The sequence below is a fragment of the Naegleria fowleri genome (genome assembly GCF_008403515.1).
Source record: "Naegleria fowleri strain ATCC 30894 chromosome Unknown tig74, whole genome shotgun sequence".
NCBI classification, from domain to species: domain Eukaryota; phylum Heterolobosea; class Eutetramitea; order Acrasida; family Naegleriidae; genus Naegleria; species Naegleria fowleri.
The window spans coordinates 97,314-112,757 of NW_025408006.1; the positions used below are offsets into that span (position 1 = coordinate 97,314).

The window sequence follows — 15,444 nt, forward strand, 5'->3', positions numbered from 1 at the left end:
TTGAATTCTTTGGCTCGTTCTGAGAGTTCGTTGGTTTGTTCAATGAGCTTGTACATGCTTCTTTCCATTAATTTCTCGAGCGTTTGATGCAGAATTTCCTTTTTGTTTCTTTCAAATCCTTTTTACACTTGAGAATTTTGTTTGCTTGTATTGGATCTTGAAATTTCGTCATTAAATGATCCTTGATCGTTGCTGTGTATTGAGCTGGAATGTTCTTGTGTACGCCAATCCGTAAACATATTTGTAATGTCTTAATTCACTTGTCTTCAGAATCTGAATTGCCCTTATTACTAAATTCGATGTTCAAGTTATCAAAAGTCGCAGACTCCAATAGATTCTTCTGTAAATGCAAAAACAAATCAGGACAGAATGACCGTAATCATTTGAGTCTCAGAATTAAATATTTTCCTTTTTTAGAGTAATCTTTAATTTTACCCCCATTCTTGTTGATTGTTTGAAAGTTTACGTGTATATGTGCTACGAGAGGAATCAATTTCTCCTTGTCAGTTAGTGTCGTCATAAATTCCTGTTGCTCAGTCCACCAATTACAGCCTGAACAAAGTTTTGTACTAAATTTTTCTTTGTAAAAGTACTTCGTCTTCACAGACTTAATTCCTTTTCTAATATTTTCTAAAAATTTTTCTCTCTTGCAATTATGCAATATGTTGCTCACATTAATACCATAAGGTTGCTCTGAAAAGTTTAAACAAATACCATCAGCGTGACAATATATAGAGGGAAAAAAATATAATCCATCTATAATGTCTTTAAATGTAATGGAATTATTTGTGGAACTTTCAAACTCTTCTACATGTTTGTTGTAGTTCAATAAACAATGAAAGTATAAAATATTACCGAACATATTTTTGTTAGTAGACTTAGATTTTGTGATGACTTCTTTGGCCCATTTTGATGTGTAATATTTGCGATAAAAATCGTTAGATCGAATAAACGTATTGATTACAAATTTGTGGTTAAGCAATAGAGCATATGGTCTTTTCTCCAATGTTGAATGTGATGTCGATTTGTTCTTTTTCTTTTTCCCCGTTATTGTATTCTCTTTTAATATTAATTTTGAAAGGATTTTGTTGTCCTTAATAAACCCTCCGCTATGATGATGCAATAAAAGAGAAAATACTTCTTCCCATTTCTTAGAGTCATGTTGCTTGATAGATAATAATAAATGGTTGCTTATCCAGCTTCAATCTTGAATATAATTGTTCTCTACTTAGAAGTCTAAACAGTTGGTAAAGAAAGCCATTGACGTTCCAACAACAAGGTATTGAATATGTCTGCTACAATCTTTGTATTGACATTCCATTGAGAGTAGGATAACAATTGAAGAAGAGTTTCAAAAGGTGTTTTGTTATCCGTTTGTTCCCAGATGGTTAATGCAGTATGCAGGCACAGTAATCTTGCAATAAAACTACATTGAACTTGTTGAGTAGCAGTAGCATAGAGCTTGATAACAGATGGACGTTTCATGGTGAGTCCGAATACTTCTCTCAGCTTAACAGAAGCTTGATCAGTTCCACGTTTCGAAAGATATTGTTGATCAAACAGAGATGAACAATGTTATCATGATTCCTGGATTGACTCCTAATCTTCTTGCAAGCTGTAAAATGAATTAGTTTAAAGTTTAGCAAATTAAACATAATATAGTAGTTACCAAAGCAGTTTTACCCACGCCTGAAGGTTCAATCACGCAAACTGTTGATCCATCACGAATTTTTTGGTCCAACGTTTTTCTTTCACTTTCATTAAACAGATCGACTTGTAATTTTGGGAGGAAGGGAAACAAATCTTTTGCTATCGCTGTGGAGTAAGTTGGAACAAGAATATCTCTGACAAATTGGGATGACAGCATGTGTTAAAGGGAGTAAGCAACTTCCTCATAAAAAACTCGTTTTCAAGATAATCCTTATCCTTCAAAAGGTCATTCACCATGTTATTCATGACTGTCTCAAAATCAGATTTTTTCATATGCAGAATATGTCATCAAAACTTACCTATGTGAATCAATATACCAACAACAACAACTTAAAAGATAAACCTATTACCATCACAATTCAGAGTGAAAGATATTATCTCAATCATTACCGACAGTTTTGGTCAATGCAAACATTCTGACAACAAGTGCTGTAGTAATTGCAAAGAAGGTAACACTCGATGTAAAGGCATTTCTTTCGAAAAAGTGAGCCATTTACTGACGACATCTGGGACCATATCGCACAATAACCATACCTTCGTAAAGGTGAATTTCAATCATCATGGCGAATTTAGTTTTTTTAGCGTCGACTGTAATAATTGCAATCTCAACAAATATGGAGTTTGTGAAAAATATGTTATGACACAAAATTACATCATTATCAGCGAACGATTGAAAATCAAAACACCAAAATGAATCACCTTGCTGCAAAGACACAAGAATACAAAAACGTCATCAAATCATTGAAAGCAAATGTTTCGAAAGAGTAAACAATAAAATTCGTTTGTTAATTAAAGGAAGGACTAATGGGTTTGTGGTCTCTTCAAACACCCGACCTTAATAAAGGTCCGGTGTTTGTGGGATTTTCTGCATATTTTGTCAATTGACTTTATTCAGCAAATTTTTTATTGCATGATATGAGGTCGCATTTAAACAATTGCTTGATAAATCCATGAAAATCATAATAACTTGATAAATCCATGAATATCATGAAAACATGATGAATTAAATAAATGAAATTAAATAACAAAATTATATAGTTAGCTCAATAAAATCCTTGCCGAAAAGATTCGAATCAAGGTGGACCTGCACTGTCTCAATGTTCTTCCTTACCACAAGAACATTCCGATCAGCGAAAAAGGTACCTTAGAAGCTTAAGAAAGCAAGTGGGGAGTGTGAATGGGTGGAAAGTCACTAAGCAAATCAAAACGCACGAATATGCAGAAAATTTTTTGAGCATGAAAATATTTTTCGTTGCTCAACCAAACACAATCGAAACATTCATGCCCTTCACTACGTTCAGAACATATCAAATTTCTCGACGAGATATTAAAATTAAGAAATTCGAAGAATTATTTGAGGAAAAAGATCATAAAAACATTATTTGGTAGAACTTCTCTCGGTTGCACTAGAGGAAGGAAAATTACACGAAACCCAGTTCTTTTTATCAATTATTAGAAAATACTTTAAAGTACAAAATTTGGTTTCATCGAAAAATGTTAACGGTTTTCGATACAAAGAGTGTATCATTCATTGCTGTTTATTACTTCGATTTTATGGTGGCTTTCGTTTGTGGAATGTCTTGAAAGGAAATTCCACTGACGACATTATAACATCCGAAAATGCATTGGATAAGCTTAATTTATTGCTTCCATCCAATTAAGAGCTATCTTCCCGACTTGTCTTTTGGAAAACTTGCTGACAATGATTTGAAAGATGCCACAAATCATGTTTATCGTTAACTCCATGTAAGGATTGTGATTTTAAAATTGTGTAATGACTGTTTGAGAGGGAGATGGTGTCGATCATGTGATTGTGATGAGCGGGAATGTTCATCTTCAACTCAAGTCACAATTTCAGTCCTCCATGGACGTGACAAATTTTTAAGAAGCAACCACCATGGCTCTTGTAGTGCCACTTCATCGTTTTGAGACACCATTAGTGATGTGGTGTTTCCTTCATGTGTCAGCAACAATAAATTGAATTGGCAAGTTTTGATGGATTGAAACCATCATAAAATCATCCTATGATCGTTGTTTTATTAAAATTTGCAGCGAAAAGGTTTCTCGTAGCTTGGTGTTCACAAAAAAATTCGCTGGAGTTGTCCACCCGTGGAATGAAGAGCTATCTGTGACTGATTTAAATAAACTATCACCAAATTCATCATTTTCTTCCATTTCATCATCGTCTACTTCATCAAATCAAATAGCAGCTTCATTGACTAATTTGTCTGCATCGACATCTTCGCTTGTAAGGTTTTGATTGTGAGAAATTATGTCATCCCATAATTCAGCCCCTTCACAATTGACGTCGTTGTTGATTTGTTGTGAAATCTTTTCATTTGAAATGGTACAAAGGTTTTTTTAATTATTGATAAATGATGAGTGATAGGGGTTTATGTGTCAAGTTCATTCTTTTGAGGAATCTAAAACACGCGCGTCCTCGAAAACGGAGATGACTTTCTCTGACCAGCTTCTTGCTATTAATGTGAATGCATTTTTGGGCATTTTAGATTCATTTGGAAAACAAAAAAATAATCCTTCCAGCAACTCTCTCCCTTTCTTTTTATTCATGAATTGAACCAAATTAAATCAAAGAAACCTCCAATCAAAAGTTCAATACTTTTTTAAACGGACAAAATTGATGATGGATCCGAACCATCGCTGCCAGCATCATCTTTTTAGAGGTCATCATCCTCTTTCAATACGATCCGTTCTGTTCTTTTTACTTTTTTCTTCTCTGGTAGTATTACTTTTCATCACGACTTGTACTGGACGTGGAAGCTATCATGTTCAAGCCTTCACTCTCTCCCAAACTATTTATTTAAATCCTTCATTGCCCGATCCCATTGGACAACAGAATTTTCCATGTAGTGATAAAGATCATCCTTGCAACTCTCTCACAATGGTGGTCGAGCGATGGCAAGAATTGTTCAATAATACGATAGTCCCATCATCTCGTAACGATACCGAAGAATTGAATGTTATTTTACTGAACCCTATCATCCATACTGATTCCAGCAACAACAACAATAATAATTCAACACTAAATTGTAATGTTATACTTCCGCAATCAACCCCTTCAAGTCTTGCATGGAAGAAATTAATTGTTTCCGGAATGAACACTCAACAAAACAATGATTCTGATCTCTACATTTCATGCTCGAATGGATTTGTCATGTTATCAGAGACGTACCAATGGGTGGAATTGAAAAATGTGCGTTTGTGGAATATGTCTTTTGTGTTTTCTTTGAATGCAAAAACTTTAAATTTCATTGACGAGAAAGTGAGAACCCTTGTAACATTGTCGGAAAGCAGAATTGAGAATGTGAAACATTTATTCTATGGAGCTTCCAATGGAGAAGTTAATTATCCACGCTTACAAATTTACTATTCAAATGTGATCGATAGCACGATGGAATGTGGGCATCATTGTTCGGTTATCAGTACGAGTATTCAGCGAAGAATGTCCTCTGTACGTGACGATATGCTTGAATCGGACTTTGTGCTGAATGATGTTTTTGCATATTTTAATGACGTGCATTTTAGATTGGTTTATGACGTACCAATCAAGAACAATTCAGTTCCATCATCATGCTCAGATTCAGTTGGAAAACATGCTTTCATTTCTGGCATCAGTACAAAGTCTATCACAATGATTAGCTCGTCCATGGTGAGTGATAATCAGTGTGTAGTTTCCAGTGGTGTATGCTCTGGATACTCGACCATTAATTGTTTTGGTTGCAACCATTTTTCCATGCGCAACACCACCATGGACACCGTAGGAAATGTCGTTTACAAAACCATTGCTAGCAATTCAGAAATACGATCTGGATTTTATTTTGTTGACGTAGAGTTAAGAAACACTAAATGCAGCCACATTGCAGTTCAAGGAGCCACGAATGTTTATATTTCAAGTTCAAACTTTGTAGACAATTTGAGCGTTGACGGGTGGCCAATACTGGAAATATCAGATGCAGACACGTATGTTTTATAATTTTGATTAATTTTTAATTCTAAATTATTATTTCAACTCTGCTTTTTAGTGTGGAAATCAAGAATGCAAACTTTACCAATAATGATGGTGGAGCCTTGTTTTTACAAAACATTGGAAATGTGAAAATTCAGGACTCTATTTTCAACAAAATGAATGGACCAGCAATTAGATACCTTGATATTCAGCAATATTCATCTCTTGATTTGAATGCTTTTTTAATTTCAAACAGTGTATTTTCTAACAATTATGCACAACATGGTGCAGCAATTAATTCCAATAGCTTGGGTGTGACAATACTGAATTGTACTTTTTATGGAAACATAGTATCACGTCACGGTGGGTCTATTTATATTATTGAGCAAAGTGAAAACTCAAACAAGATGATGGTCATTAATAATACTCGATTTTTAGATGGCAAAAATCTTTCTCCATCAAGCTTTGGAGGATTCATTTACGCTAGTTCTGAAGTTGGAAGTGTTTCCATGTATAACTCGACATTTACTCATGCTGAGAGTGAAGATAGTGGTGGCTGCATTTATTTGGATGTACCCTCGATCGTTTTGCGCTCAGTATCGGCCTCGACATGCTATTCAAAATATGATGGAGGAGGAATATTCTTTGAGAAAGGTACCATTGTCATGGAACACTCCAAAGTGAGTTATTGTAAAAGTGATGGATATGGAGGTGCCTTATATATGAAGGCCGGAGTGTATGCCTTTATTTCACAGTCTACCTTTGAGTTTTCGCATTCGGTTCAAGGCAGAGCCGGAGGATTGTATGGCGAAAGGAAGACTGGACTTACCATTGACAATTGTTTATTCAACTCAAACACGGCAACCATAAGAGGAGCGGCTATTTATCATTCGAGAGGAAATGATTTGACTATTACGAACTCACGATTTGTTAGAAACCGAGTTTACTACAGTTCAGAGAGCTCGTATGCTGAGCAAGGGCCATCAGGAGCAGCCATATTCTCCTACCAGTTGAGGAACTTCCTCATGACTAATTCAACCTTTGAAGAAAATTCTATTGAGCATAATCCTGAAATGGAGGGTCGAGGAGGCGCCCTTCTATTGACTCCATCGGTCTCATCGACACATCTTTCAAATGTTACTTTTATCAAAAATTCGGCAGAATCTGGAGGAGCTCTCTACATTTATAATTTAGATTTTCCATCCTCAAAATTTTCATTAGATAATTTAAGATTTATTGGTAATCGTGCCATACGACAAGGAGGAGCAATTTTCCTTGTCAATACTGTCAGCACGGCCATTGCAGATCAGTGTAAGAAATCATATTTCGACGATAATTATGCCAATCTGTATGGAGATAATTATGCCTCCACTCCAAAACTGTTGACGCTCGCAAACAATGGGTGGATGCCAGAACAGCTGTTTTATCAGTTCCCTCTTGACATGATTAGAGATTGGCTTGTGGATAGCAAGGTTTTTAAGGACGAACCAAAAATTCTTTACTCTGGTCAAAAATTGTCTCTCAAAATCGATGCTTACGATTTATTTAACGAAAGAATGGAAAATATTAGAAATGTAGATATTGATTTAATTTTGACCTCTTCTCTGAATTCCACATCAAAAGAAGGCAAAGTCTATTACGCTACAACATTCTCAAATGACACGGCAACATTTTCTAACATTACCATCTATGGAAATCTGAACTCAACCTTGTATTTGTACTTTTCCTGCAAGAGTGTAATTCAAGAATTTAACATTCCAGTACAAATACATCCATATTGTCCAGTGTTTTACAATTATGACATTACTGAATGCACACCCAACTACAATGTGCAAAGTGTATTTTTGATTATTATTGGATCAGTCGTTGCTTTTGTTTTCACATTTATTGTTTTATTGACTGGTTGTTGCTATTATTTCTTGAGAAAGAAGTTGAAAGAATTGAAACGAAGAGAACAAGCGGAGGAGGACTTACAACGTCGCCTATTGCAATATCAATTAATTTCCTCGAAGAATAGTCTGAAAGAATCTCACACAACCATTTCATCGGCGACTCAAGAAAAAACCTGGGTCATTAAACCTGAAGACCTCAAGATAAAAGAAAGAATTGGTCAGGGAGGAGAATCTGTCATCTTTAAAGCGACATGGATGAATAATGTTGTTGCAGTTAAAAGAATTCAAATTGACACGTCTGCTCTTGAGGAAGATGATGAAGTGAAGACGGAAACTATTAATACGACATTTGAAAAAGAAGCATATATTTTGAGCACTCTTCGTTTCCCAAATATTGTAACATTTTATGGAATTGCCATTACTCCGAGCGATCGATTCATTGTTATAGAATACTGTTCTGGAGGAAATTTAAGAAAAAAGATACATGAAAGTAAGAAGAAGAAACATCCATTAAGCATAGCTCAAAAATTGAATTATCTGTTAGACATTTCCTATGGTATGAAATATTTGCACTCATTGGATCCTCCACTCATTCATCGTGATCTTAAACCTGAAAATATTCTCATTGCTGAGAATAATGTTTGCAAAATTTGTGACTTTGGTTTGGGAAGAGAATTCTCATCAGAGGCTACCACAATCATGACCAGTCAAATTGGTACTCCCACTTATATTGCTCCAGAAATTATATTGGACCAACATTATACAGAAAAATGTGACGTTTATAGTTTTTCTATCATAATGTAAGTTTTATTGCCACAAGGCGTTTGATTCAGCAACAACGTTCTGTCCTTCTGTGTGCATTATTCATTTTATATGATGAATTTTTTTAATAACAAAGGTGGGAATTACTTTTTGAGGAGAAGGCATTCAGTAAGGAAAGTTTTGATGTCATGCGAGAATTTATGGAAAATCACAAAGATCTCATCTCTCCTAAACCCTATGAACCCATTGATTTAGGAAAGGATACGAATATTGACGACAGAGAGTTAGGAACAAGTACAGAAAAAGTGAGATTATTGGACGTGGATGAAGCTGCTACTCAAGTACCGTCATCACAACAAGAAGATGCTGCCACTCAGGAGTACTTCAATTCATTCAACGTGCCTAGTTTTAACATGTTGTCCATGACCAAGGAAATTGTCAATGGGCTAAGACCAATTATTCCATTCAGAATTAAGAAAACCTTTAGTATTCAATCAAATTCAGATATCAATGAGAGTATAAGTTCTTCCTCAAGAAAATTTCTACAACTGGATCCCTTATTGAAACAATATGTGCGGGAGTTTCTGCTTGAGAAGGAAAAGGGAACGAGTTTCTTTTCTTCCACGAAGAATATGGAAACAAAAGTTTGTTTAATTGTAAAGGAATATTGTGAGTTAATGATTCAATGTTGGGATGAGGATGCAAAGAGACCAAGTTTTTCAGAGATTTGTGAACACTTGTCGAATTGTGCCAAACTCCTGTCTTAATTACCAATCAATTCCAATAAAGAACTATTGTGGATCCCCCACACATACTCTCACAATAATTTATTCCTACGAATAAATTTCAAAACAAAAGAAATGTCACAAATGGCATAGTTGTTGAGATTTGAAACATACAAAGCCTTGAATAATCGTTCAAGCATTTGCATGTTTGTTTTCAAGTCACAATAGACAATGAATCCAATATTTTGCACTTCAACTCTCCCACTCTTCCTAAAAAACTCGTCACTCATACTCGCATACGCTCTCGGTATAATTGATCTCAAGTCCACACAACATGCATGCTTTTGAGAAGCTCCATAATAAGAATCACCACCATCAATAAATAACAGGTTTGGCTTGTGAAAATATCGAAGAATTAAAAAGTCTCTTGAATATTGAACATCAAATACATGTCGCTTGTCAATCTTTTCCAAATAAAATTTCATCCGCTTTTTGATGAACCAGTTTTTCAACCTGTACTCCTCCAAGAGATGACTTGTCATAAACGACACTAGGCAATCGTTCAATTTCTCCAGTTATGAAGTTGACTTCTACTTGACATTTAGATGCCACATCTTTCTGTCTTACCCACATGATTGAATTGGATCCGCTAAATATATTAGTAAAAGCGTACTTGTTCAAATCCAATGTAACAAAGGGTTCATGATTCCAATCATGGTCCTTAATGAACTGATGGGCGTTATTTCTTCCTCCAATTGAAACTGGAGCATCTTCGTGTAACAGCACGACATGAAAATCTCCACAATCCATTTTCACGACTGAGAATCATTGAGAATTTGTGAAATCATAATTGAAACAAATGTGCAACATCCACCATGATTAATACGTGGTGGCTTTCCTGAACCAGGGTACACAAGGGAATGTAAATGTTTGGATATGTCGAACATAATTTTTGGTTCTTTACATTTTAAGCTTTCGATTTCAAACTTGCTCATTCTAAAGTAATCATTACTACCAAACAAGCAACAGTTGTCATTGATTGAATTAAAAGCAATAATCAATATAGAATTCGTATAGGTTACAATGCATTTGTAAAGCCTTCCATTCTGTTGAGCCGCCATCAAATGGAGGAACCACGGAAATTATTTTTTCAGCTTGACCACGGTAAGTTTGTTTCGGAGCACAATTCGCTCGATATAACATGCCACAATCGGTAATCAAGAAAATCCAGTTCTCAGTGGGGTATGTCAGTACTTGAATAATATGTCCTATCATTTTCATTAAGCTTTTCTCTTTTTTTTGTTTGTTTTTTTCATCAAACAGATTCAGTTGAACAGCAACAGAAGAATTCTTCTTGACAAGAAGTTCGGGCAGACTGTTTGCTCATTTTTCAGTTCCATATATATTCATTCAGTTTGAAACAAACTTTGAATTTGTGGGATGTCGAAGGCGACAACGCGTATCATAAATTCAGTCCATGAATTTGCATGTATTGCACACTGTAAATAAAAGGAAAATTTATCTTTTCAATGTTGCCATTTCCTGATGAGAGAGATGATCTTTGTTTAAAATCATCTGAAAAACATTAAGGCCTTCATGATCAAGGTCTCACGTTTTCAGAGATGGAAAAAGTTTTTCCAAACATAAAAGAGATTCATCTGATCCATTGGGGTTCGTTTATAGAACCTTTTGATACTCAGAGAGTATGCATGCTCAGAAATATTCGGAACGAGCGAAACTTCTATTTCATGCCTTATTATTATTGCAATGTGTTACTTTGTTTGATCGTTTTGACGGCATTGATTTTACCACCCATCCTTTCACAAATTGTACTGACATGAAAGCCAAAGAGATAACAAATCTCTTGAGATAGTATGGGAGACGTTTTAGAAGGTTCTTCAAGGTTTGAAAATTGCAAATTCTCAAAGAGTAGAATTTCCAAAGATTCCTCACCACTCACTTAATTCCTTTTCCGAAATTTCCATTTTGAGACGGCGCTTAATCACATGCAAACATCTAAAAAAACAAACAATATGGGACACAAACACTCAAGAACAACCGAAGCTTCTTCAACCTCTAACTTGCCTCCACAAGAACCCATCTCTTCTCAAACCCAACCTCCTTCTCAAGCCCAACCTCCACAACAACAACCTGCAGAAACAATAACTCCACACTATTACTATGTGGTCGAGGCAAAAGATAATGAATTTCTGGAAGATCAAGCAGCAAGCGCCTCCTTCAGTATGTCGATTTGTCTCTCCTTGTTGTTCAGTTTGTTGGGTTGCTTCTTGATGAGTTGTTTTCCTTTTTGGTTTACCTATCTCAATTATCGAGATTCACCAAGTCAGAAAGCCAAACGAATTGCGCGAATTTCTCAAGGAACATGTTGGATTATCACTTTGCTGAACGTCTTGTTTTTATCGTTGGGTTTAGCTGCTGCAATTATTGTCCCTCCAGTAGTCGCTTATGCTTAATTGAGATCACTTTTTTCTCTTACGCTTAATTGCAATCTCTGTAAATAAACATTCAAAAGTTAATGTAAATATACGTTCATATAAGCATTGTGATCGATAGACAATCATGATTGAACTTTAATGTTATATTGAATAAAGAATATTTCTCGAAAATATTCAAACAAGTTGAACAACAAAAAAATGTCTTCCAAAAATAACACGGAAAAAGATAATGGTGGGAGTGATAGAATCACTCCATCTACCAAAACGACGACGACCACCACCTCATCATCATCATCCACGGAAAGAACGATCCAACGTTCTCAACAACAACAACATAATACCACATTACGAAGAGGAAGACCTGTTTCCGATCCCTATTACATTCCATCAACTCCGGAGAGAATTCGTGGCGGAGAGGATGATCATTCATTAATTCCGCAGAGTAGAAGCAGAACACACTCGTCATCATCCAATCGTTCCATGAGTGAGGGTGGAGATGGTAGCTCGCATCTGAATGAAATGCCTGCACCATCACGACCCTATCAACCCTACGATCGGAATAAACGTGGTGGTTACAACAACAAATTTCAAACAACGACCAAGAATGAAAGACATCATCAATGGGAAAATAATATGACTCCGATAAGAGATTATGACAGAGATGAACGACGAAAAACACCAAGTCTAACTAATAATACTCGAAATTCGGAATGGGAAAAATCACCTGCTAGACCTCGAGACTCATCATCACAACATCGAGGCTCCGAGAGAAGAATAGGAGGAAGTAGTGTCAACAGTAGTGGTGGAATTGCCCGATACAACAATAGAAAATATCAAGAAGAAAATAGGAGTAATTATCCGAGAAAAGATGGAAATAATAGCACTGGCAGTTCTAGATATTCAAATTATTCACAAAATGTCTCAGACAATAGATCTGTGGCTTCTTCATCACAAAATTCGGTGAGGTCCTCACCAAACTTGTCCTTAGATCAATCGAATAAGGACCCCCTTGATTGGAGAAATGAAGAAACAGATCCAGATGAAAATATTCTTGATTTAGAACGACAATGGTATGCGGAGGATAGTGAAGTTGTTGATTTTACACAAGAATCATCATTGTTTTTAGGAGATGAAACAAAACTTAAAAAACGTGAAGAAGAATACAAGAAAAATAAGCAACTTTTAAAGAGAGATCGCAGGATTTCTGCTCAAAAATCACAACAGCTTAAAGACAATGATGCTTGGGAAATGAACAGAATGCTACAGAGCGGTGTGGCCAATACACAAGACTTTGATCTTGAAGAATCTATGGAACAAGAGCAAACCGTACAAATTATTTATCACGACGTGAAACCACCATTTTTGGATGGTAACGTTTCATTTACCAAACAAATAGAACCAGTACTTCCTGTGAAGGATGTCACAAGTGACCTTGCTGTTGCATCAAGAAAAGGAAGTGCACTATTGAAAGAGATGCGAACGAAAAAAGAAAGAATGAAGGCCGTGAAGGATAAATTCAAAAACAGAGGTACTCTTGGCAAGATATTGAAAGAAAATATTGAGCAAGATGAGGATGACGAGAGATTAATCCACAAAAAACTTTTAGATGCTTCTCTATCGGCAGACAAGATAGCAACGCAAACCAAGGAGGAACTTCGACTACTGGCAAAACAAAAGAGAGAAAAGCTTCCTATTTTCCACTGTAAGAACGAACTGCTTCAAATTATCAAAGAGCACAATGTTATTATCATTGTTGGTGAGACAGGATCAGGAAAGACCACACAATTGACCCAATACTTGTATGAAGCAGGTTATGGACAATTTGGTAAAATTGGATGTACACAACCAAGACGTGTGGCAGCCATGTCTGTCGCTAAAAGAGTCTCCGAAGAAATGGGTTGTGATTTGGGCTCAACTGTTGGATACTCGATCCGTTTTGAAGATGTCACATCCGAGAAAACAGTTATCAAATACATGACAGACGGTGTGTTGTTACGTGAATCACTTCATGACACCTATCTCGACCAGTACAGTGCCATAATTATGGATGAAGCTCACGAAAGATCCCTAAACACAGACGTTCTTTTTGGAATTTTGAAAAAAGTAGTTGCAAGACGAAGAGATTTAAAGCTCATTGTCACCTCGGCCACCATGGACGCTCAGAAATTTTCTAGCTTCTTTGGAATTGTTCCAATCTATACAATTCCTGGAAGAACTTTCCCTGTTGACACTCTCTACACAAAAAATCCTGTTCAAGACTATGTAGAAGCAGCCGTGAGGCAGGCCATTCAAATTCACACCTCTACACCCACTGATGGTGATATTCTCATTTTCATGACTGGTCAAGAGGACATTGAGGTGACATGTTATGCTCTCGAAGAAAGAATTGCCGAGCTTAAGAAGGACGATGAGCACGTCGCTGATGAAAATAGAGTGCCAGATCTCATTGTACTTCCAATTTATTCCATGCTTCCCTCCGAGTTGCAAGCAAAGATTTTTGAAAGAGCTCCAAAAGGTCAACGAAAATGCATCGTAGCCACCAATATTGCTGAAACATCACTCACAGTCGATGGTATTCTGTATGTTATTGATACAGGTTTTTGTAAATTGAAAGTATACAACCCAAAGGTTGGTATGGATGCGTTGCAAGTGTATCCAGAAAGCCAGGCAGCTGCAGACCAAAGATCAGGAAGAGCAGGAAGAACCGGACCTGGAAAATGCTTTAGACTGTTCACAGAGTCACAATACAAGAATGAAATGCACAAAACGACCATTCCAGAAATTCAGAGAACCAACCTGGGAAATGTAGTCTTGCTACTCAAATCTTTGGGTATTAAGAATTTATTGGAATTTGATTTTATGGATCCACCACCACAAGACAACATGAAAAATTCCATGTATCAATTGTGGGTTCTGGGAGCAATTGGAAATAATGGAGAATTAACAGAGTTGGGAAAGAAGATGGTTGAGCTACCTCTCGACCCACCTCTCTCTAAAATGTTAATTTATGCAGAAAAGCTTGGATGTACTTCTGAGGTTTTGACCATTGCAAGTATGCTCTCAGTGCCGACAGTCTTCTACCGACCAAAGGACAGAGAGGAGGAAGCAGACGCCGTCAGAGAGAAATTTTTTGTTCCAGATAGTGACCATTTGACACTTCTCAACATTTATCAACAATGGAAAAATCATGACTACTCTGCTTCGTGGTGTTCAGAACATTTTATTCATTTTAAGGCTATGAGAAAGGTCAAAGAAGTACGAATTCAAATCGAAGATATTATGAGAAAGAATGGAATTGAAATTGTTTCTTGCAATATGAATTTAGATTTGGTGAAAAAAGCAATTTGTTCTGGTTATTTCCATCATGCTGCTTCTTTGAAAGGAATTGGAGAGTATGTGAACATGATGACCAGTATGCCATGTAGCTTGCATCCTACAAGTGCTCTTTATGGAATGGGAGTTACTCCAGATTATATTGTCTATCACGAATTGGTCATGACCACAAAGGAATATGCTCTAATGGCCACAGCAATTGATGGTTCATGGTTGGCAGAGTTGGCACCAACATTTTTCAGTGAGAAAATTCCACATGTCACACGTGAAGCAAAGAGAAAAGAAATTAAGCAAAAACTTGAACAAGAATATCGAAATGAGTTGCAAAATGAGAAGCTTCATGGTACAAAACCTTCCACAAGCAGATCACGACGGTCGACCAGTTCCACAATTGTTACTCCTGGAGCTCCTTCATCCACACGAAGAAGTTCCACAACAACAGGTTCCTCATTGCTAAGTGCGTCAACCTCAAGAAATGCAAATGATGGAACAGCAGAGAGAAGAAAAACAACTCCAAGGAGAATTGGTCTATAGACAAGTGTCATATGTCTTTGGTGTAATCCTGCCTTGATATTACTCAATTGAAACTATTAAGCATT

At 36.3% G+C, this 15,444-nt stretch overlaps 4 protein-coding genes across 4 annotated transcripts; 3 read left to right on the top strand and 1 right to left on the bottom strand.

The window, feature by feature from the left end:
* Positions 1-4,612: 4,612 nt before the first annotated feature.
* FDP41_009880 (uncharacterized protein) lies at positions 4,613-9,098 on the top strand (the record flags this gene model as incomplete). The annotated part of the gene is made up of 3 exons (XM_044713886.1): positions 4,613-5,691; positions 5,754-8,369; positions 8,468-9,098. The coding sequence occupies 3 exons, from the start codon at positions 4,613-4,615 to the stop codon at positions 9,096-9,098; spliced, it is 4,326 nt and encodes a 1,441-aa protein (XP_044556373.1).
* Positions 9,099-9,515: 417 nt separating this feature from the next.
* FDP41_009881 (uncharacterized protein) lies at positions 9,516-9,866 on the bottom strand (the record flags this gene model as incomplete). The annotated part of the gene is made up of 1 exon (XM_044713887.1): positions 9,516-9,866. One exon carries the CDS (start codon positions 9,864-9,866, stop codon positions 9,516-9,518), a length of 351 nt encoding a protein of 116 aa, XP_044556374.1.
* Positions 9,867-11,089: 1,223 nt separating this feature from the next.
* On the top strand, positions 11,090-11,530 carry FDP41_009882 (uncharacterized protein; the record flags this gene model as incomplete). The annotated part of the gene is made up of 1 exon (XM_044713888.1): positions 11,090-11,530. The coding sequence occupies one exon, from the start codon at positions 11,090-11,092 to the stop codon at positions 11,528-11,530; it is 441 nt and encodes a 146-aa protein (XP_044556375.1).
* Positions 11,531-11,710: 180 nt separating this feature from the next.
* On the top strand, positions 11,711-15,379 carry FDP41_009883 (uncharacterized protein; the record flags this gene model as incomplete). Its single annotated transcript, XM_044713889.1, has 1 exon — positions 11,711-15,379. The coding sequence occupies one exon, from the start codon at positions 11,711-11,713 to the stop codon at positions 15,377-15,379; it is 3,669 nt and encodes a 1,222-aa protein (XP_044556376.1).
* Positions 15,380-15,444: the final 65 nt, after the last annotated feature.